We start from the raw sequence: 22,963 nt of genomic DNA, 5'->3' as shown, positions 1-22,963 counted from the left end.
CTCACTTTCAACTGAAGAGCTCTCACCTTACAAATGAACAATGTTTCCCTACTAGACAGTTTTGATATTTTGTCAGTTTAACATGCGGTCACATCCTATAATGTATCATCAAAAGACACCTGTCAGTTCACAGACTTATTACACTGCTGCCAACCAGTAGGACCTTTTCTCCAGGTGCCTCTCTTTAAAAAAACAAAACATTTAAACCAATTGATGTGTCAGTGCCCTCCTTTGCTCCCTTTCCTGTGAACCAGCAGCAAATTTGAGATGTTGCTTTTACCCTGTTTCCAAACCACAACTTGTGCAAGTATGTGTCCAGCTGGGTTGCCAGGTCCCTGTAAAATTAAAACAAACATGACCACCTGTCCGCAGTATGCAGCGAGAGGACCAACATCTGAAATACTTAATGCCTCCTCATAGTTTTCCCTCTCAGAGTGTCAAACAGAAGAAAATGTTATGTCAGGACTAACATCAGACTCCTTGAGGAACACCTGGATCTTTCATGAGGGCAAATATGACTTTTCCACATTGTTCCTACGACTTTCCATAACATCTAGGTATTTGGATCCAAAATACAAATGCAAAACCTCATCTTTTTATTTCAGTCTAAATGATAGACCTATACCTCCTTTGCACTGAGGTCATTTATTCAAGGAACTGAAATAGAAAACCCTGTCTCAGCAAACTGATAAACAGCACATCCACCAGATAACTGATAACTGATACCTCACAGGTTATTTTGAGCACAGAGCTGCTGCATTAAACAGCAAAAAAAAAAAAGTGGTCTATGACACTGAGTCCGTTCACATCGATCCAGGCTCCAGAAAACAAAAGGCTGAAACAGTGTCTTTACCACCACAACTGGTCACAAGTGAAATCCAGTCCTAACCTTGTGAACAGTTTCAGTCCGCACATTTAAATGTCCATCTAAGCAGCTTAGGTGTACATACTGTGCTGCCTGAAGATTAAAAAGACCTGTTTGGGATAATTTCTCAGAAATGTAGGTGACACACATAAAGTGAGTAACGACATTAAAGTGTGCTTACTGGCCGCACATTCAACGTAAACAGAAAGTGCAGCAGAGGGATGAGACGTGAACTTGACAGCAGCAGCAGAGACGCCCACTCAGACAGACTGAAGGACTGCAGGCTCTAAAAAACCGGGACCCGGTATTTGATCGTCAGTGGGGGATCCTTCACACCCTTCAAGACACCATGAAACAGCCACACGGACTCAGACATGGAAAATACTCCGCAAAGGACGTCGATTCCGTGGACTTTGTCAGAAGGAGACACGATTGCTGATCTTAAGAAGAACACATTTCTTCATCTGTTGGTGGACTTTGCTGAGATTCTTTAATAGACTTTGTCTGTGGAGTCTGTCTATCTTCTGGTTGCTCAGCTGAGAAGGATATCTGAACTATATAATGGTGAGATATTTCTTCATTTTAAATCTAATAATAAAAAAGAATGAAGTAGACCCCCGATAGATAGATAGATAGCCTAAATTTAAAATTTGAATAACATTTATATTGTTCTATCACTTGTTTTTAATTTTCCTCGTCATGCTTTTTTTACACTCTGCAAAACCGCACAACATTCTGCAAACGGATGCAAATCCACCATCTAGTGGCATTTCGTCCACAACTGACAAACTGTTCAGTGAGTTATAACTAGAAGACCTTACTCTGATATCTAGCTACAGATAACATGATCTGTTCAGGTACAGAAACTCAGCTACTAGGTTGATTTACATCACATTGGACTCCATGATAATCAGATCTGAAACGTCAGCAGTTGATATTCTCAAAAAAATCTGAACTCATTCAAGGAGAAAGCCCCGCAATTTATATGGGGATTCTTCATATTAAAAAAAAACGTATCTATATGGTTATGATAAAAGATATACCATATTGCTCCGCCATATTGCTCAGCCCTTGTGTGTTTAATTGCTTTTTGTTAGTGTGTTGTTGGGAGGACTGTCCTGTTTGTGACCTCTGTTTGACCTCCAGCCAAACTGAAGTCCACTCTCCATTATGGCGTCTAGACAGATCTTTAGTCACCTATGAAGAGTTTGTAATAGAGGAGTACGTGTATAACTCTTTTAGTTATTTGATGTCCCCAAGGAAACGTACATATGGGTTACAAATGAAATGAAAAGACAACATCAAGTTTCTTAGTATGATGTTGAGCCGCCACGAGCTGCCAGAACGGCTTCAGTGCTCCTTGTCACAACTTCTGCAAGTGTGTGGAGGGATTGAACACCATTCTTTCAAAAGATATTCCCTCATTTGGTGTTGTGATAATGGTGGTGGAGAGCGCTGTCCAACATGTTGCTCATAGCATGTGATTCATATCATTTTAATTTGCATCAAAGCATTCAGTGACCCCCTTGTGCCCTGTATGGAAACATCTGCATTCGTTATGTTTCTTCACTCATCAGTGAGGTTTTAGTGTGTGTTCAGCTGTATGTGTGTGTAACTTTTATTGTTTTGTCAAATCAACAGTGTTTGACTTATGGTGATCCGCAGCTCATCTGCTCTATACAAATTTCATCTTCTTTCTCTTGCAGCCTCCCCTAACTATGGACCTCATGAGCTTCAGGGTTCAGTGATGTTAGCGTTGAGCCACTACAACTCCTCAGCCTCCCCGCTCCTCCCTCGTTTCTCTAATGGTAGTGGAGGGAAGGTGGAGGCCAGTGTGACTGTTGAAGGGCTGTCGCAGCAGGGGAACCTCACCTTGGTGCAGCCCACCACCAGTGGCGTCATTGTCGTCGTGTTGTCCATGACACTGGGCATCATCTCCAACATCGTGGCCCTCTTCATCCTGGCCAATGCCTACTCCCTCCAGCGTCGGCGCACCAAAGCCACATTCCTTTTGTTTGCCACTTCACTGGTGGTGACAGACTTCATCGGCCACGTGATCCCTGGTGCCCTGGTTCTCCGACTCTACCTCTCCGGAGGTGTGCACCCCGAGGACTTCAACTCCTCTGACAGGATGTGTCAGTTCCTGGGTGGTAGCATGGTGTTCTTTGGGCTGTGCCCACTCTTTATGGGCTGTGCCATGGCTGCAGAGCGCTGCCTGGGTGTCACGAAGCCGCTGCTGCACTCATCCCTGGTCACCAAGACCCGCACAAAGATCTGCCTGTCTGTTATCTGGCTGGCAGCTCTGTGTGTGGCCATGCTGCCATGCTTTCAGCTGGGCTCTTACACCTATCAGGACCCAGGGACCTGGTGTTTCATTAAAGTTCTCAGTGACACAGAGGAGGTGGACGTGGCGTTTGTGGTGCTGTTCTCTGCACTAGGTCTGACCTCGCTAGCCGTGGCGCTGGTGTGTAACACCATCAGTGGACTGACGCTGGTGCTCGCTCGGCTCAGGAGGCAGCCCGGCTCCCATCACTCGGCCAAATCCCATGACATAGAGATGGTGGTGCAGCTGGTCGGCATCATGGTCACCTCATGTATCTGCTGGAGCCCTCTGCTGGTGAGTGTGAGGAAGTACAATGAGAGGGACACATGCAGTGTGGTCATAAAAAAGTATACCATTAGTACAGCCCAGCTATATTACAATTTTTACTTTCAGCACTTCCACATCAATAATTCACTCACACTGGGGTTTTCACTTATGTTGCCTGATTAGAGCTCTCCGCAGGACTGTGGGCTTGATTGACAGCTCCCTCTCTGTCTTGCCAGTTTTGTTGCACCTGTTAGGCATATAGTTTGGTGACAGCATGTAATTCCCAGCATGGCTCCACCCAACTCCAACCTGACCAGAGTTCAAATGAACCATATTTCTGGAGTGTTTTTTTTTTTCTTCATATGAATGTAAAATCAGCAACAGATTAAAAATATCAGAAACAGGTTTATTGGCAAATAGGTTTTCACGTACAAGGAAATTTGACTTGGTATTGTGGCGCATAACAGTCAACAATTACTGCAAAAGTCAAGTAAACAAAAATAGAAAATAGAAATGTACATTCAAAATATGTAATGTATGTATATTCTTAATTGAAAAGAGTTGTCAGTGTTGTGCAAAATTGTGTAATGTTACATGTAAGGTTAGGTGTGGAGACTTTACGTTAATGTAACGGGTCCACTGGGCAGGATAAGAGTCAGTGTCAGTGGGGGACCCGGGCCTTGTTGATGAGGTCAGCTGCAGTAAATCATCTGTTCTAATGAATGGCAGTTCAATAGGAAAACAGTAATAACGCTAACAAATATTGATAACTTAGACAAATAATGCATCCAGTGTACAGTCAACAGGAAGAGAGGGACTACTAACAAACACTGATGGCAGATTCTGCTGCATGCTCCTTCACACAGGGGTGGGCAGATCAATACCCACAGTATTAATGCTACCACAAAGTCCTCTTCTGAGTATCAGTTTTAGCTTCCATAAAAACTTGATCCATCTCACATTAGATCACCTTCTGGGCACATGAACACTCTCCTTGGTGCATGCACTCTTTACCTCTCTACAGCTGTTGTGTTTGCAGCGATCACCTCGTCAGTTCAGGGAATTCACACAATAAACACGGTGAAAAATGTCTTGTGTTTTAACATGCATACGAATGCAACAATAATATTTAATCTGATAATGCAAAAACAATATTGGTGTATTCACGTCACAAAGAATACCAAAATAAGAGTGTGTATCCAGAGCATTCATTTGTTGTGTTCTTATCAAATAAACAGGATCACTTTAAGAACAGTTTTTACTGCTAAGCTGTTCTTTTTTAGTTATTTTCAATGCAGTCGTTTTGCTCTTTCATCACGTAATAATTCCAAGCTTGTGTTTCATATCTGCAGATCTATGGCCTGATGTCCGTGATCCGCTCCTACACAGGATCTATTGGAGAGGACCTGTCCAACTACAAAACCCTAATGGTGATGGGCGTGAGGCTGGCCACCTGGAACCAGATCCTCGACCCCTGGGTCTACATTCTGCTGCGCCGCACCGTCCTCCGCAAGATCTACCTCATCGCTAAGTGCCAGGCGGGCCTGAGGGGTAACATAATAGGCCGCTGGGAGCCAACCTCTTTTCCCAGCTCAGAGAAGAAAGAAGTCAACCAAGTTTGAGCTGAGAGAATGTCTGATACAGTACTTTGTGTCACAAGGTCACTGAACACATGAAGAACTCGGCGTACAAGGACGTTTAGAAGGGGACATAGTAGCATGTGGAAGGAACTAACTGCCGATCAGAGTAGACATTTCTCGGCTGGTCCACTTTAGAAATGTTTAATGGATTCGATCAAAATATCTCGTCATACTCCATCAAAGTTTACCAGCGAGTTTCATTGTCTGACCTTACAAATGGAAGCTAGCTAATGCTATGATTTTGCACAAAATATAATACTCATAATAGGTGAACATTCCTTTGTTATTATTACATTCTCATTTGGGAAGTCATGGCCACAGTATTTGAACGCAGTGCTAACCACGCTCTGTCCTCAGAGACTTTGAGAGGTTTTCAGGACTGATACTTACAGAGGGACTAAGTATTATTTGGTTTTATTTCTCAACCTCATTTTCACTTTCGCTTTGAAAATAAATTGCACAGTGACTTGCTCCTCCATTAGACAAAGGTGGAAGAATTGAGCTGTGTCGGTATCACCATCAGAGGGAGCTCCAGAGTAAAAGTATTTAGACTGTATTCCTAATGTTAATTAATCTGCTGAATGTATTTCATAAAGGAATATTCAGATACTGTGGAGTTTACGTTTAAATATGCTTTCCATGTGTTTATATAGTGCTTTGTGTGAAATAATGTAAGATTGTATAAGTTAATACTTGAATTGTACCCTCAATTTACTGAGGATATGTAAAGAACTTTCAGTTGAATGTAAATAAAACAATGCAATGTGACCTTACTCTTAATGTTTGCGTTTCTGTTTGACTAATTGTCTCTTCAATGATTTTCCTAACAGCTAGGCCTGTATTGGGAAGGAGGTTATTTGTGTGGTTAATAAATATGCTACACTGCGTGCCGTGGTATAGATAGCAAACTGTTATATATATCATAGATTATTATATATGATTCTTCTAAACAGTGTACGTTGGACTCCTATAAACACTGGCTATTTGATCAGTTTTAGAGTGAAATTACAACAGACAGTTTTGTATTGCTGTACTTCAGTATTCTCTCAGAGCAGACCGCTATTCGTGATATACTGACTGAGACTGTGCTGTTAAGAATTTATCCTGAGGATGATGTGATCACTTTCCATAGATGACAAAGATGACAAATCGAAAAGCATTATCCACAAAGGTCATGCGGATAATAACATATTAAATCATGAAGGTTGTTGAGCAAATCTTTTTGATTCAGCTGCCATTTCCTGCGAGCTGCTTCTTTACTAGGGCAAGTGTCCAGGAAGGTAGTCTGGCTCTGATGTGAGTAAACTTAACATGAGGCGCAGTGCTTCAATGAAATACTATTATTACCAGCTTCCTATTTTATCTGATTCCTCCCCTGTATCAACTCTTTCCAACCACATTCATGTGGTCTCCAGCTGCAGCTCCAGCATTTTTTCCTTCTTATTTCACAGGCCTGCCCGATAATCCTTTCTGCCTGTGCTGGTCTGTAATCAGCACAAAAAAAACCTACATTATGTACACCATCTGAAATATGTAATAATAATAATAAATTACTACAATATAAATAAACAACTATATATGAAAAACATATAAGTGAGTAACTGACGACATCTATTACTTGCAGTCAGTTCCACCAGATGACATTAACTTCGGTCTTGATGATTAGTTCACGTAAAACGTAATGGCTCCTATTCTCTAAACCTTGTGCAGCAATGCTGGAATGTAACTAAGAACATTTACTCAAGTACTGTACATATGTACAAATTTGAGGTACTTTACTTGGGTCTTCATGCCAATTTCTACTTCTACTCCACTATATCTCAGAGGGAAATGTTGCACTTTTTCCTACACTACATTTATCTGACAGCTTCAGTTACTAGTTACTTTACAAATTAAGATTTTTGCATTCAAAACATATTAAGAGCTTATAAAATGCAATGTTTTGAAAATAACTTTAATCAATTGTTTTATAATTTTGAGGTTTGGACCGTTGGCTGGACAAAACAAGCATTGTGAAGGTGTCACTTTGGGCTCTGGGTAATAGTGACAGCATTTCTCACTATTTTCAAAATAATAGCTTTTATTGACAGATTTTCCCCCACATTTTTAAAGGTCGTGTAGTGACGTCATCTTCAGGGGACCCTTCGCTGGTTGTCAGGAAGAAGGTGGCTAACGGTACCGCGAAAAGGTCTACAGCTGTTTATTCGCTCGTTGACAAAGGTAAACCCTAACTGCACAGCCGAGACCTAGACAGAAGTCAGCGGTTTTGCGCGGAATCGACACCTCTAATGGCAAATGGACAAAAAACGGCAGTGGCATGCTGGCCAGCGTTAGCTAGCTCGCTAACATCAAGTGGGCCGGGTCAATGCTACAAACATCAACGTTAGCTAACCAGCTTAGCTAACTAGCTAGCTGTCACAGCTTATCGCAGTGCCTTCGCTCGACATAGGATGGGAGGGTAAATTACATGAACACTGGACAGCTGTATTAGTTCATGTGTGTTTAGTTGGCGCCGAACTCAATTACTAACACACACGCTGCTAATTTTGCAATCAGACGAGCTGTTTAACCTGCTGAGCAAGTTTCCTGCGTAACGTTAGCTCTCAGCTGTCAGCAGAGCATGCATGTTCTCAATCTTATTCATTACATTTGATTTGATTGGTCTTAAACTGCCAGTTCTCTGCCAGCTGTCTCACAGTGTTTTTTCCTTCTAAAACAGGTGGTAGCTTCGGTCGGGGAGTCGTGACAGCATGGCGGCCGCTGCAGCGCCAATGTGGGACGAGCACCAGGCGTATGAGGAGCTGCTGTACTGGGACAGCCTGATACAGCAGGGCCACCGGCTCCTCCCACATGATTTTGACAGGTACAGGTTAACTGCATAGTACTAAACGAAATCAAAGATAAAATGACACTGAGATAAAGGCAAGGCTATTTAATTTGTGTAGCACATTTCATTTTAAGTTAAAAAAGATGTAAAATGTACATTACATTCACACAACGTACAGTAGCATGTAGAATGCAACTAATATGTTTTAAAAGTTCAATAATAACAAAATAATAAAAAAATAAATAAAAAAAACACCGCAAACATATTCTACAGACACACATACAGAAATTCACCATATGCCATTTTGATAGACACTAGACATTTTGAATGTGTCTCACAGTTGTGACAGATCAGGTAAAGTAAGAGTTTGCCAGTGAGCTGATCAGTAAATGCTGCATTTCCCTTTCAGTGCTGAAATCACTTTTGTTGTCACAGCCTGTTGAATTAAATGTAGAATTATATCGTAAAGCACAGTGGGGAGATCATGCCTTATAGGAGCTTGCTAAATGTTCAAAGTGTCAATGAAAAACATTGCTTGTGGTGGTACTTGGCACTCCATTTCACACTTATGTCTTGTTGTAGCTCCTGTTTTCGACTTGCATGCTGGAGCTTGTCCTCACGGCTATCCTCATTTCCACCTTCCAGATACGAGGATCTGCGTTACTGGTATGACTGCCTGTGCTACGAGGAGGAGCTGAGACAATACCACGACTACATCGCTGCTATCGAGGAGATTGAGGATGAGCGGCATCATGAGGTTCTTGTTTCAGCAGCTAAATCATCCCCCAAAGACTTGATGATCCATAGACTTTTTCATTTGAGCCCTTTTTAAACCTGCTTCTTCAAGTCTCCGCATGACCTCTGAACATCTAATGTTTTCCGTCACCTTTTTGTTTCTTTTGTTCTTAAAAAAGATTTCTCTTCCTCTTTTACGAAAACTGTATCTGGTGCATGTGGATGTTTTTTTTTTAATCATGCACTTCCTGACTATTACTACTGATATTATACTTCCCAGTTCTATCTTTACTTTACACACTGAATGAGATTGCTATTTCACTGTAATACATCAAAGTAGCGATAAACTGGATGAGGAATGCAAGAACTGCTTTTAATTAATAATCTATTCATTACAAAACAGATTTATTAATATGTTATCACGCTATAAAAACTAAAGATGCATTTGGTCTCATTGACACTATGTTGTTCTTTTCTCCAACATAAACCTCAGTTTTTCTGATTTTCCCAATTAAGGAAGCTGCAGCCCCCCAGGTGCACACGGGGCCATATGATCGCCACGTAATGGCCAAACACTCTGAGGTGTATCCCTCACCAGAGGAGCTGGAGGCGGTGCAGACAATCGTCTCCCATGTGGAGTGTGCTCTTAAGATTGTGTCCGACCAGATAGATATTCCGAAAGATGACAAAGAAAACACAGAGGCAGCGAGGTAAGCGTCCAAATGGTCAGTTCTCCCAATGATTAAGAAGCATATCAAGTGGCTTTTAAAATTAGTCTTTTATCTCAATTGTTGTTATTATTCTTTTTTCCTCTTCACAATGCAAGTGGTACTTCACAAGAGCGTGTCCTGCGTGGGGTTATGAGGGTCGGCCTGGTGTCCAAGGGACTCCTGCTGAAGGGAGACAAGGACCTGGAGCTGGTGCTGCTTTGCTCGAACAAGCCCACTATCACTCTGCTTAAACAAGTGGCTGAAAAGTTGATTGCACAGTTAGAGGTAGAACTGAGTACCGACAGTTGCTTTACACGATTCTCCATAAAAACGACTCACAGGTTTTAGAATGAGGTTATTTTTGTGTCTTAGATATTAGGAGTCCCTCTTTGCCTTCCTAACGCTTTGTTCCTCTTTTTCATAGGCGAGTTCAGTGGGGACGTATGCAGTAAGCCAGTGTCCAGAGGACGCAGCCATTGTTGTAACAAGCACCAAGGAGTCAGTCCTGACCCTCACCATCCACCTGACTTCACCGCTCGTCAGGACGGAGCAAGAGAGTAAAACTGAAGAAGAAGAAGGTACGTATGTTGGTCCTGCCTCCAACTAGAGATCAGCTACCACAGGCCTGATCTGTGTGTTCTCAGTATGCAGACACTGTACTGCTCCACTGATCTGTAACTCTGCACTGACAGTTGAAACGCCACACACGTTGTCCATCTTCATCTCATTGAACCTCAGTGGAGCTTGTACAGTGACTGTCTCAGACCGATGCCAGTGAACAACCAATCACTGTTGGCTCTTCACTCGCTCGAGAGTCCTGTCGTCGTCTTGTGACAAACTGGCGTTTGCCAGCACTGTATTTACTCTGTAGTCACTGATACATTCTGCACATGTTGTTGAGTGCAATGCCAGTCATAAAAACAACTTTGTTTATTCTTGTTGAATTGTTTTCATGTTTTAAAGTGAAGGCTTTTCAAGAATAACAAGTTAAAGCGCGCATTGCATGTACTTGATGCTGAAGATGTGCATTTGGCACCAGCTGCAGCAAAACTGATCTGCAATAAGGACATTTCTGTGGCTTCTCTTAAGAGAGTTTAAATTCAACCAGACAGGGTTAAAAATCGAAACAACTAAGTCATTGTTTGTTTATAGATGAATGTGTTGGTTGGTGGAGTGTTGGTCGAGCTTCTGTGTTGATCAGCATGAGCTGTATTTACATGGGAGTCTAAAGTTTCAGTGAGTTCACTTAAAGGTCAGGGCCCCCCAAATACAGAACCATACCAGTCTCAGTGCAGTTTTAGTCCATCTTGTACACTGCACACTGGGGCTGCACAACTCATGATGTAATTACAGCAAATGATGTAATGATTGTGATTGTGATTTTACCTTCCATGATCATTCAGTCGATCAGGTGCAGTATTGACACTTGAAGGGCGTACTCTGGTGCATCGAATCAAGCACTCCCCAATCACTGTCTGACCAGTCAGGTGTTTGTTATGAGTAGTGTCCCACAGAAGAGCAGTTGATGGTACAAATACGTCTTTTGAATAAACCGTGTGAACTTATTGTCCTGTTAGCTCGAACAGCTTCATTTTCCCTCTTCAACAAAATGATGTGCAATGGAGAACAAAAGGCCAGGGGTCACCAAGCTTCTGCCCCAATGTGGCAGATACATATTTAATTAACATTGCAAATGAATAAAAATATTGGATCTTGATTGAGACATCCCTGATTTAGACAACTGTATCTGCATCTTCTGAATTAATAATGAATATTTGATAACTTTACATTACTCTGGTGACTTTGTTATTAGTATTTTTTAATTTAGCATTATTTAATCTAATTATATTTAGTGGTATGTTTTTTTCCTAAATAAGGATGCATATCCCAGATAATTATCATTTCAGTGAAATATTATTGTGATTGTAATTTTGGCTATTATCATGCAGCCCAGTTAGAAGCATACTTTACTGCTACATCAGTTCAGTTCTTAATCTGTCCTATCTTTCATGCAACCATTCATTGTGGCACAGCATGGAAATCAACATACAGAAGCCTAAAACTCGCTGGGGATTGATTAGTTGCATTGTGTTTGTAGTGTAGAAAATGAGCTAAACCCTGCACAAAGCTGGTATGGCCCTTTCGTGTTTGTGATCTTTCTGCTTAAGCCACTTTTGGGTCAGGGACTCCATCAGTTTTGCTGCAGTGTGGGGCAGACGTGAAGATTCTCTAAATGCTTGTGATTTACAACTGATTCCCTTTTAGTTTGTCAAGTTTTTTAGGATCGCTGGACCTTTGACCAACTGGACACACTGTCTCAGAAGGGGGGGAAAGCAGCAAACCCAAGCCGAGGGGCTGAGGGAAGGGGGCATTTATGGTTTACACACTGCATACATTAACAACATGCTATGCAATGTTGTAAACACTATTGTGTCTTTATGACAGTCTTTACCTCCACTTTCACACACTGTGGAAAAGTTAGCTTGGATCTGTGACAGGTGATTATTATGCTTGTTGGGACCAAAGATTTACACATTAGGTACTTGGAGACCCCCTTTCCCTGCTACTGGTGGTTTGGGGAAAGCTGCTACTCCCTGAGCTGCAAGACAGAGCCGACCCCCTTGGTCAAACTGTACCTTTTCTTCTTACCCCACCTCGTCAATAGAAACGCGAACAGTCAACGATCCGCCGGACGTTCTGGACAGGCAGAAATGCCTATCTGCCTTGGCGTCTCTCCGCCACGCCAAGTGGTTTCAGGTTTGCATTCACGTCCTTATTTGTACGTAAGGTTGAACTGTTTCTTTGAATGGTCTCTTTATTATTTTCTCTCCATTTAGAGACAGTAACACTTTTTAACTGTGCTCTCAGTTGTTGTTGATGTAGTCCATAATCTTATGAAAGGGGAAGGTGTGTCGGAAGTTTAAGAGTTCTACTTATTAACTCATGAAGAGCGACGTGCTGATCCATACCATTGACAGATTTGGATAAATCATTGGTATTGACACCAGCATATAATTTGATTGATCAAAATGTCCTCTGTCAATATGAACTCCACTACTGTTGTGAAAAGGGTTTGTTTTGAGCACAACAAACAGCACGTGGACATAAATGTGTAATAATGTGTATTAGTCTTGGCAGTTGTTGATTTGGAGTTGGCTCGGTTGTTCTGACCTTTCTGTGCTTTGTTTTTTCGGGTTCGTTTTGTGGAAACTCAGAGAGCACAGGGTTGAGGTGAGGTCAGAGGCAGCAGCTCCTCTGACTGAACTGGCTTTTGTTTGTGTCTCCAGGCCAAAGTCAACGACCTGAGTTCTGCCGTCGTCGTGATCCGGATCATGAGAGACTTGTGTAACCGCGTTCCTACCTGGACGCCACTCTCAGGATGGGTGAGGAAACCCTATTTCTTTTTTTAAATAGGGCAGCATCTTGATAAGTAGTGTCTATACTCTGTGCTTTCATCTCCGTACAGCCTCTTGAGCTGCTGGTAGAAAAGGCTATTGGTACATCTGAGAGACCAATGGGAGCAGGAGAGTCATTGCGCAGGGTTTTGGAGTGTGTTGCATCTGGAATCCTCTTGGAAGGTGAACCTTTTTATTGAGTTGTCAAAACAACATGGATGTTTATACACTGGAATTAACATTAATACTCTAATTTAACTGTATCTGTGTAAAGACGGTCCTGGAATGAAAGATCCATGCGAGAAGGAAAGTGTCGACGCCACTGCAAATCTGGCTCCGCAGCAGCGGGAAGACATCACGCAGAGTGCTCAGGTAAGATGAGGCTGCTAATACATCCAGGCACACTCGTGTTTTTGAACCCTGGAAATAGTACCTAACATTTATATTTTCCTTAGTTTGCCTTGAGGCTGTGTGCGTTTGGACAGATGCACAAGGTGTTGGGGATGGACTTCAAACCTATAAAGCCACGGAAATCAGTGGGAGCCAGCTGCAAAGATGGCACAGGTACCTTATGATCTGTGTCCTCTCCCCTTTCTGTGCAGTTCACTTTACACTTTCATGAAAGGATCTGTTCTCAGGCTTGTTTCTGTTGTTTCATGCAGCCCAGATACCACCTGCTGGACACTTCAGCCTGCCAGCTAAGAGACCTTACACTGAGGTGGAGACGGAAGAGGAGGAGCCCCATCTCAACAGCAAACAGAGGAAGTCTCTTAAGTTCCAGAAGCGCTTTCAGAGGAAATCATGTTAGTATGAATGTCAGAGGCCTTGTTATAGGCTGAGCCTTTTAACTGTTAACATGAACCACTTTAACTGTGGATACGTGACCTTGCGGACATAATGTAAATGTTTCATGAAAATGATTCTTATTGAAGTCTTTACCTTCAACTCCATGACAAAACATGAACCTGACATTGTAGAGCTGTTAATATACATATACATACACATATATAGGTTCCACTGGGATTCTTTAAAAGACACTGTGCTGTACGCTTTCTATCTTCCATCTAATTTAATGTTAATTGTGACACTTTTCACAAATACACCATATACATGCATCTACATGCACCGAGGTGCCAGTTCATTATGTACACGTTGCAAAATCTAAAGCAATCTAATACCTCTACCTAATAAAATGTCAAGATTACTGAAAAAAGTATTGCAGAGCAGTAGGTTTTTATATTTTTGTATTTTGTCAAGCAAATTGCTGAGAAGCCATCATCTAATGATTAGAGTTAATTATGCTTTTGTTGAAAAATTCCCCAAATTGTTGTAGTGTTGTTTTTCATTAAACCAAATCAGGAATATTTTGACTCTGCGAATAAAAAACTTGTATTAACACAAACCTATCTTCTGTAAATGTGCCTAAGAAATGTGGAGTTCAAGGTTACCAGTTTTGGGGAATACGAGTAATGAAATGAGAAAATGCTGCAAAATATTTTTGTTACTCATTTATTCAAATTGCTCATTTTCTCTTTCTGCCTTCTCTCTGCCCCTTCCTTTCCCCTGCAGTCACAGATGATTTTAGCATGAACGCTGTGATGCGTCTGAACCAGTACAGACCTGGCCTGGAGTACCGACTTACATCTCAGACCGGTCCAGTCCACGAGCCGGTCTTCACAATGGCTGTGGACTTGAATGGGAAGACCTACGAGGCAACGGGGCCCTCCAAACGAGCTGCCAAGCTTAATGTAGCCACCAAGGCAAGACTTTTGTATTGCTGTCTACATAAGTTTCCTTTAATTTGCTTTATTATAAAAGTGAGTCTCCTAAGTAGCCTGCATGGCTGCTCACTTATAGGCGACAGTGACAAACCCAAATCAACAGTTAACACTAAACTTATCTAAAACGTCTTTTGTCATTCACAGGTCCTGCAGGATCTCGGCCTTCCGACAGGCTTGGAGAATAAGCCAGAGTCCAGTGGTGACGTTGAAGGAACGCTGGAATCAGTAAAAGCTGCTTCCACGGCCTCTACTACATCAGAAGACGTATGTACCTCAGTCTCTCCCTCTGGAGTGGTGTATTATGTAACATATAAGTTTATAAGTGATATACAGTAACTCCTATACAGCAAAACCATGTCAACATTTGCTTTCCTCAGAGAGAAAAAAAAGTGATGTGAGATGTTTTTGAGTAAAGGGTTTATAGCCATGTATTTAACATTTGTCCACTTGCTATGAACAGAGCGGTCAGGGTCCTATCTTGACCAAAAATGGCAAGAACCCTGTGATGGAGCTGAATGAGAAGCGCCGCAGCCTGAAGTACGAGCTGTCTGCAGAGACGGGAGGCTCGCATGAAAAGTGCTTTGTCATGGAGGTGAGTCAGCAGTATCAAATGCAGAACACAAGAGTATCCTTTGCTTTCCGAATGATGTTCGCAGTTCTTGGATCTGCCCTGCATCACAGCTTTGATGTCTGATGTGCATCACAGCTTTCTATAGACCACTGTAGAGTCCACTAAAGATTTTCACATTTGTGTAGTGTAGTAAAGCTTGTGACTTTGCCAATTCCCAATGGTAGAATCACATAAGAATAAAGTTTTAAAAGGGCGAAAACTTTGATGTGTCATCTTTGTCCCGTGTATCAGGTGGAGGTTGATGGGCAGAAGTTCAAGGGGAGAGGCTCCAATAAGAAGGAGGCAAAGGCCTACGCTGCCCTCGCTGCTCTGGAGAAGCTGTTCCCAGAAGACAATGGAGTTTCAACCCCAAATAGAAATACTTCAAAGAAGAAGGTCACCTACACAGACATGGTAATTTATCTAGTTAATGAGCTGATCTATGATTTATCTAGTTAACATAGCTGACCTTGAAGACCCAAACCAGTCAGTGTACATTTCTATTCGAGTGTACATGCTCTGTATTTGGATGTGGACCATTTTTGGTGAAGATGGCTCCGTCACACATTTCCACTCTTGTAGCTGTTTTATTTGCAGAGCTGTTTTAGTGTAAGCACCTCCTTCAACTCAGTGTGGTACTGACACGTTTGTACAGCTTTTAAATGTATTAATTTGAATAAAACATTCAGTTCTTCAGTTGAATATCAAAATTGTCACACCCCTCAAGAATACATGCTCACTTAGAGATGCATTTATACATTTAGACAAAAAGTAACAACTCCCTGACACATTAGCTACTGCATGCACATCTCCTCAAAAGCATACCCTCTTGCCTAAAAGCGTATGTTCTTCTGCCATTTCCTGTTCCACAGCACATCCCAGGGTTCGGCACTATCCGTGGCATCCCTTCAGACTCTGGGTCTCGTGGCTGGGGTCCCAACAGAGGTCGAGGCAGGGGCAGAGGCAAACCGTTTCCTCCAGGACCCAGCTATAACAAGAGTAAGGGATTTTACACTCACTAGGAGTCGGCCTAGTGAATGAACAAGCACATCTCTGACAAACTCAACTAAATACTAATTTCTTTCCTTTATTTCAAAAGCTAACTACAGTTATGAAAGCAGCACTGGCACAGGCTATCGTAAGTATGCACTCTGTGCAGACTGACTTTAGATTGTTGTGGTGTTTTTGTTTTGCTACTGAGTAACACAAAATAGGAATCATTGCCATCTACAAATACATTATTCCTGTTTTATTTTGAAGAAGTTGAGTAAGTAAAACTTCCAATGGACTATACTTGGGGGGGCGGGGGGGGGGGCAATCCTTAAAGTCCAGGAGAAGCTTTACTTACTTTACAGAGGTGTTGAAATTCAAAACACACCTATATCCCTAAAAAGAAATACAGCTTGATTCCTTGTTGTCATCCTCATATACAAGAAAGAAAAAGTCAACATTTTTGTGCTTTTACGTGTCTCAAGTTATACTGCTGCCACTCCACTCGTGTTCATTTTAGTTTGTACCAAGCATGGGCTAGGGTTAGAAAAAGTGTTGGAAACAAATGATTTTACATAACCGTGATGTTGCTCTTGTTTCCACTGTCTTTTAGATAAACTGTATGGTAATAATGCAGCAAGCATCACAGCCAAAGGCACTGGCCCCACTGGATCAGGCAGCAGCATTGGCTACGGCACCTTTTACCCGGAGAGCGGCACCTACTCCTCCCCACCCATCTCCAGCTCCGACTCCAGTACCATGAAGGGAGAAAGCTACCAGACGATGCCTCCTCCCGCTGACCAGGAGAGCCCATACAGCTACGGGTATGGAGATGAGAAGAAGAAGATGCTGACCCAAGGTCAGAATGAGGGCCAAGGAGGAGACTACTCTATGTACAGCACAGCTTACCCTAGCTCGGTGACGGGTGGCCAAGTGTATAATAATTATGGTGAGTAAAGCCGTAGCAAATCCACCCCTGCAATCAAATAACAACTGCCCGTCTCTAGTGCTTTTTTTGATATTAATATACAGATGATCTCTTGCTGCATTTATGCCGCGTTTCAATATCCTGTTTTAAGAGAAAATGTACATAAAAGAAATAACACCTTCTGGTGTGATCTCACTCCACAGGCTGGGGAAACCAGCAGGGGTATGGCGTGTACCAGGGTTTCGGAGGAGAAAACCAGGGTTCATACTCTGGATACAGCGACATGAATTACTAATCATCACACATCGTGTACAGCCTTTCTCACCTCACCATGCCATCTTTTGACTCTGACTGTATCCACCCTCGATGATGATCCTGGGATACCACTTCTGAAAACGAAAAAAAAGTGCTTGTGTTTTCTTTGAAACTGGAATTTAGCTGTTTTTTATTTTTTATTTTGTTTTCACCTCACTTGTTAGTTCTCGGACATCTGGTAAAAACAATCGTCGGTGACAGATGCAGGCTTATCTTTTGATTAAAGTCTACCTGTTTTCTTTTTAACTACTACATGCCTCATCATGTCTGTGTTGACATGAGTGTAAAAAAAATACCTGGTTTATCATTTTGTCTTGTTTTTAGGGTTGTTGTATTCTTAAATCGAGTGTACTGGTTCTGTATCAGTATGTTATGGTTTTTATTCAAAGCTGCTTGTAGTTTTGAACAGAAGATTCATTTGTTTCTGTGTTACATAAAATGCTCTAATCTTTCTTGTAAAATAAATAACTTTTATTTTGGAGCAAAGTTTCAGACCATCAGTTTGCTGATTCACAGACAAGCACAACATTTAAGAACTTACGTTTTCAGTCACTGTGATGGAGGAAGCTCTGGTATTGAATGTGACAATTCAGGTCAGAGTTGGGCTACCATTTGTTGGAACATGAATTCTGCCTTCAAAGCCATTAAAACCGGTCAATTTGAGCTTCGCTTAAAAATACCAAAGATTCACTTCACTCCACTGTTACTGGGAATGTTTTGCAACAGCCACGAGTGCTGCGAATGGCCTCTGCAGGGCTTGCAGACGCTTCACAGTATCATGTAGCATACGAGGTCTGTTTGTACAGCTATATGGCTGCTAAAGATGAGACAAAGCCTCATTGACCCCTGTGAGGAAATTAGGTCACTGTAGTAAGTTACTCGGGTTCCCCAGGGAGAAACTAATGAGAGCACACCAATGTAATGTACAAATGGTAGGTGTAGAACAAGCTGTAATAAACATGTTAAAATACAGAAATGGTTTTGTGTAAACGCATACTGCCACTGTTTTCAGCAGTAAGTAATCTGAATGCAACTACACCAGAGCCCTAAAGCTTGCAAATCTGAATAAATATTTTAGATTGTGACACAGATTACAAAGCAACAAAGGCTGAGATATACTGACTTTTACTCCCTAGTAGAGCTCCAAAAACACTGGATCCTACATTTCCCATGATGCCTCTCGCCAGGCAGCTTTTGTTAGACTTTCCTGCCTAATGAACAAGCACATCTTTCAAACTCCCAGTTTGTAACCCAGGCTTTCGGATGAAAAAGTCCAATCTGAGATAACCCTGATGACAACATTATGACATCAGTTTATTTATTTATTCAAACTTTTAAAAGCTCCCTCCTGTTTACTGAGCTGTATAATAAAAAAAAGGTGGAGTGCCTCTTTAATCAGGCCTGCAAGTGTGAGCAGAAAAATAATGTGTAGATTTTGACCGCTGCTATCACCTGCATCTCACATGCTAGTTGCTCTTCATCTGGCCATGTAAAAATTGTCTTCTATTGATAGCTTGACTTAGGTCAGAAAAAAGCAAATTCACAGTTTATAATGCACTGACAATGGCCTTCTAGCTTTTCAACAGGCAATTGTGTGTTTGCATCAAAGTGAGAAGAGTGGAAATAGAGAAAGGGGCTGTGGAACCCAAGTTTAATAAGACAAAAAACAAAGTACAAGACAGCATTCTGTGAGACTATAATGTGGCCATGCCTTCAACGTTCATTGTGCTAGTAAATGTTTACTCAGTAGGCTACATTTCTTATTCCCAAATTATCTGAAAAGATGGAAGCACGGGGATGCAAAAACAAAATGAAGAAGGAAAATCAGTGATTAACACTGAAGTGGAAAAAGTGGTGTCTGGACACCAGCTATAATAACCATTGCAGATCACATGTGGCCCAGATGACCCTCCAGTCCTGAGACTGAGTCAGGGTGTGAGCAATGTTCATGCCCCTGCGGCGCGTGCGGAGGCTGGTCCTCCTGCAGCCTCTCCTCCGGGAATGCTGTTAAAAGGCGGGTAGGAAGAGCGCTGCGAGGACGGAGTGTCCCGTCAGGTCATCCTGAGCACACCTCACCAGTTATCAGCTGTGAGTGTTTTTTTTATCTTTGGGCTCTGACACTGTTATCTCTGCACGCTGACACCTACTCTTGACAAGTTGTTTTTCTTGTCAGGCAGCTTTGTTTTCTTTTTGATGGGAGAGCATTGAGGCATTAGATACTGTCTCTGCTGAGGCTGATGAAGGTCATTTGATCTGTGTGTTTCATAAACAGCAGAGTTTCTTATTTAAAAGAAGCAGAGATGCAATGATATGCTTTGAAAGACAAGAAATTGTGACCTTTGACCCTTGGAGCCTCATAGACATGGCTGCTTTCATTAGCTTCTATTAGCTCCAGCTGGGACATGTCAGCTTCAGGCTGCAGCCAATCACAAGTCGCCTTTAGGCATAAAAGCAAGAGATCATGTTGGTGTTTGGTGAGATAGGAGGGAGAGAGGAAGCATAGGCTTACATGGTGAGCAAGCAGCTGCAGTTGTGGTTTGTTATGTTCGTCATCTTCCTCTTCCGGGTTCTATGTGTAGGCGAGCGTTTACATTCACTTTTGGTTATGGCTAAATGTCATGTTCTCCTTTTGTGCTGTTTAGTTTCGCTGTTAACTGAAGATCTGATTGCTTGTTTTTGTTCTTTCTTTAAAGATGGCACTTGCTCTGCTATCCATCTTAATTGCTGCCGTCTCTGTGGCCTACTGCTATCCTACTGTCTTCCAAGACCTGGAGGAAACTAGCAGTAAGTGTCACTTCACTTGGGCTTTTATGGGCAACTTTCGGTTTGAGGTCTTGCTCCTCAGACTGTCGGCTCCAAAAAAAAAACCCAATGTATTTTGTTCTCTTACAGAAAACAGAACCTCCATTAAGTTCCTGGCTGTAGGAGACTGGGGGGGAGTGCCCTATCCCCCCTACATCACCGCCGTACAGAAGGCTACTGCTCGAGAAATGAGCAAAGTAGCAGAGCAGATGGGAGCTGACTTTGTTCTGGCCCTTGGCGACAACTTCTACTACAAAGGGGTGGACAGTGTGGATTCTCCTCGGTTTAAGGTCAGTCGAGTAAACTTGTGTTCTAAAATGACTAAATAAAAAAAAAAAATAATGTTAAAGCAACATTGTGGAAGTGAAAACCCTGGTTTCTCTACTGAATTTATCAGGACACTTTTGAGTCTGTGTACACTGCGAAGTCTCTCAAAGTCCCCTGGTATGTGCTTGCTGGGAATCATGACCATGGAGGGAATGTCAAAGCCCAGATCGACTACAGCCACAAATCTGACAGATGGTAAAGAGCAAATTAAAGTTGTATCTGAAGTTGAGCCATCCTTAAGTCTTAAACTGATGATAAACTTAGTCAAGACTTTGCTCTCTTCATTGTTAGGAAGTTCCCTTCATACTATTATGAGCTGAACTTCCACATCCCCAACACTGGGAAGACCTTGACCATCATCATGCTCGACACTGTAATGCTGTGTGGCAACTCTGACGACTACGTGGATGAGAAGCCCAGAGGCCCCCTGCGTGCGGTGGATGCCAACCGTCAGCTGGCGTGGCTGCAGGAGAGACTGGCCCGGTCAAAGGCAGACTTCCTGTTGGTGGCCGGCCACTACCCTGTGTGGTCCGTGTCTGAACACGGGCCCACAGAGTGTCTCCTGCACAGGCTTCATCCTCTGCTCATCAAATACAAGGCCACCGCTTACCTCTGCGGTCATGACCACAATCTGCAGGTTAGTTTGTGCAATATGTGAACACTTTCTGTATAAATCTGCAGGGCTGCTTTGCCTTCAATCCCTCCTTGTCTTTGTCCCCTTCAGTACATCGAAGAATCTGGTGTGGGCTATGTGGTGAGTGGCGCTGGAAACTTTCTGGATCCTGATGTCCGTCACTGGCACCATGTTCCCAAAGGTTCTGTGAAATTCTTCACTGGCAAAGCTTCAACACTGGGAGGCTTCGTACATGCAGAAGTCACAAAGAACAAGATGATCGTAACCTTCTTCCAGGCGAAAGGCACTTCTCTCTATCGCACTGTCCTCTCTCAAAGGAGCTTTGAGTAGACTCGCAACCACAGGAACAATCAAGTTTACATGCAGCATTAGTCTGCAGTGTAGCTTTGAGATCAAAGTAATGGCTGTTAATCCTGTGTTTTTAAAGTTTGGCATTAATATTTCAAAAGCAATTGTATGTTTTTAAAAGAATCAACTTGTTTTACATGTAAATTTATTGTGTGAGAAGAATAAATGGTTTGTAAAGAATGCTTCGTTAGACTTGTGGAACTAGGTTTCTACCACAGACTTTGCTGACAAATCATTTGCTTGATGTAGAAGGGTTAAAATCTTGGTTTTTTTTGTTGTTTTTTTTAAATGTGGTTTATGAAAGTGCTCAGTCTGTCTGAAAATGGATCTGCTTAGTGTGACTGAAGAAGCAGTTTCTGTGCAAAAATGAGGAAATTCCACATGAGGCAGGACTTCATGGCTTGTATACTAACAGTTTTGACCAATGCATTATCTTTCCTTACCAGGTCTGGTATGATTCACAAGCAACTTCAGCCTACATTCAGACCAGTCAGAAACACCCGGTAGCTGCACTTCCTGTCTCAAACGCTTAAGTTTGACTATAAATGCCTTCACATTTTTCAAGGTTACGGGCTAATCTAAGTTTGCGCTTCCTTATCTGAACTTGATACTCGGAACACTTAAAATGCTGCATGTACACACACTTCTCAGCAAAAACAAAACATTGCTGGATCCATAAAGAGGATGGAATGTGAAGTACATTTATTTGGGCCTAGTTTGCACACGAGGAGAATGTATGATAAGTTTGCAGTCTAGTCAGTAGCATTGGTCTACCAGTATTGTAAATATGACTGGACAAACAGTGGCTGCTTTGTTCTGTTCTTGGTCAATCAGGTGACTGCTTATTAATAAGCATATGCCATGAACTTGCAGTTATGCACATCTAAGTTGTTCAAATGCCTAAAGCTTGTATTCCCCAAGATTACTTGCTAATTCTGTAGTTGTACAACTTCATCTGGAGCAAGTAAATCACTAATTGGTTTAGAGTTGAGTAGACCTAATTGCAAGACTTATTATGGTGCAAAAATTTTCTTTCACTTTTATAGTATATGCTTACATTTATATGGTGTTAAAACCACCCATTCACTTGTTTTCTGACATTGCCTAATTTTCTTATGAATTAGTGAAAACCATGATGCAGGGGTGAGAAAGGCATGCTGTTATGAGAGCCGTATTTTAGAATTCACTTCAGTGTACACATTTTCATCGCTTCATTTGTCTTAAATACAAGAACTATTGTAACAAATTTGGATCCTACCTGGCAGCCCTGGCTGGCTGTTGCTGAAGGACAGCAGAGGTCAAGACTTCCACACCGCTCTTTGTCCGTCACAGAGAACCACCTGGCCTGCCAGCAGAGGATTAGGCTGAATGACGGCAGATTGGCAGCGGCTGCGACCAGGATAAACTCAGCCAACCAATGACAAGTAACCTGGGAGAGCAGGGAGCAGAGACCCAGAACAGATGGG

At 42.2% G+C, this 22,963-nt stretch overlaps 3 protein-coding genes across 4 annotated transcripts; all 3 read left to right on the top strand.

The window, feature by feature from the left end:
• The first annotated feature begins 1,405 nt into the window (after nt 1-1,405).
• ptger1a (prostaglandin E receptor 1a (subtype EP1)) lies at nt 1,406-5,077 on the top strand. Its single transcript, XM_070925449.1, has 3 exons — nt 1,406-1,429; nt 2,572-3,482; nt 4,808-5,077. Exons 2-3 carry the CDS (start codon nt 2,613-2,615, stop codon nt 5,075-5,077), a joined length of 1,140 nt encoding a protein of 379 aa, XP_070781550.1. The 5' UTR covers nt 1,406-1,429; nt 2,572-2,612.
• Nucleotides 5,078-7,835: 2,758 nt separating this feature from the next.
• On the top strand, nt 7,836-17,100 carry ilf3a (interleukin enhancer binding factor 3a). Its single transcript, XM_070913094.1, has 18 exons — nt 7,836-7,958; nt 8,568-8,679; nt 9,174-9,367; nt 9,484-9,652; nt 9,792-9,945; nt 12,033-12,124; nt 12,655-12,750; nt 12,834-12,945; nt 13,037-13,134; nt 13,218-13,326; nt 13,425-13,565; nt 14,332-14,522; nt 14,688-14,807; nt 15,004-15,135; nt 15,406-15,567; nt 16,026-16,152; nt 16,253-16,291; nt 16,757-17,100. The coding sequence occupies exons 1-18, from the start codon at nt 7,846-7,848 to the stop codon at nt 17,098-17,100; spliced, it is 2,505 nt and encodes an 834-aa protein (XP_070769195.1). The 5' UTR covers nt 7,836-7,845.
• Nucleotides 17,101-19,874: 2,774 nt separating this feature from the next.
• acp5a (acid phosphatase 5a, tartrate resistant) lies at nt 19,875-21,650 on the top strand. Of its 2 annotated transcripts, XM_070921898.1 has the most exons (6): nt 19,875-19,898; nt 20,080-20,170; nt 20,279-20,478; nt 20,586-20,710; nt 20,807-21,152; nt 21,240-21,650. In XM_070921898.1, the coding sequence occupies exons 1-6, from the start codon at nt 19,896-19,898 to the stop codon at nt 21,477-21,479; spliced, it is 1,005 nt and encodes a 334-aa protein (XP_070777999.1). In that variant the 5' UTR covers nt 19,875-19,895; the 3' UTR covers nt 21,480-21,650. The 2 variants fall into 2 exon arrangements, with proteins under 2 accessions (XP_070777999.1, XP_070778010.1); XM_070921909.1 differs by lacking the exon at nt 19,875-19,898.
• Nucleotides 21,651-22,963: the final 1,313 nt, after the last annotated feature.

This window comes from Enoplosus armatus, chromosome 2 (assembly GCF_043641665.1).
Source record: "Enoplosus armatus isolate fEnoArm2 chromosome 2, fEnoArm2.hap1, whole genome shotgun sequence".
NCBI lineage: Eukaryota > Metazoa > Chordata > Actinopteri > Centrarchiformes > Enoplosidae > Enoplosus > Enoplosus armatus.
Note: the sequence above shows the minus strand (reverse complement) of the source record. Positions and strands in the feature narration are given on the sequence as shown.

Coding starts and splice junctions, on each gene's coding strand:
- ptger1a (XM_070925449.1), top strand. CDS start 2,613: ATGTTAGCGTTGAGCCACTACAACTCCTCAGCCTCCCCGCTCCTCCCT. Junction 3,483..4,807: donor TCTGCTGGAGCCCTCTGCTG/GTGAGTGTGAGG, acceptor TCATATCTGCAG/ATCTATGGCCTGATGTCCGT.
- ilf3a (XM_070913094.1), top strand. CDS start 7,846: ATGGCGGCCGCTGCAGCGCCAATGTGGGACGAGCACCAGGCGTATGAG. Junction 13,135..13,217: donor ACATCACGCAGAGTGCTCAG/GTAAGATGAGGC, acceptor TATTTTCCTTAG/TTTGCCTTGAGGCTGTGTGC. Junction 14,523..14,687: donor AGCTTAATGTAGCCACCAAG/GCAAGACTTTTG, acceptor TGTCATTCACAG/GTCCTGCAGGATCTCGGCCT.
- acp5a (XM_070921898.1), top strand. Junction 20,171..20,278: donor AGACCTGGAGGAAACTAGCA/GTAAGTGTCACT, acceptor GTTCTCTTACAG/AAAACAGAACCTCCATTAAG. Junction 21,153..21,239: donor GTCATGACCACAATCTGCAG/GTTAGTTTGTGC, acceptor TGTCCCCTTCAG/TACATCGAAGAATCTGGTGT.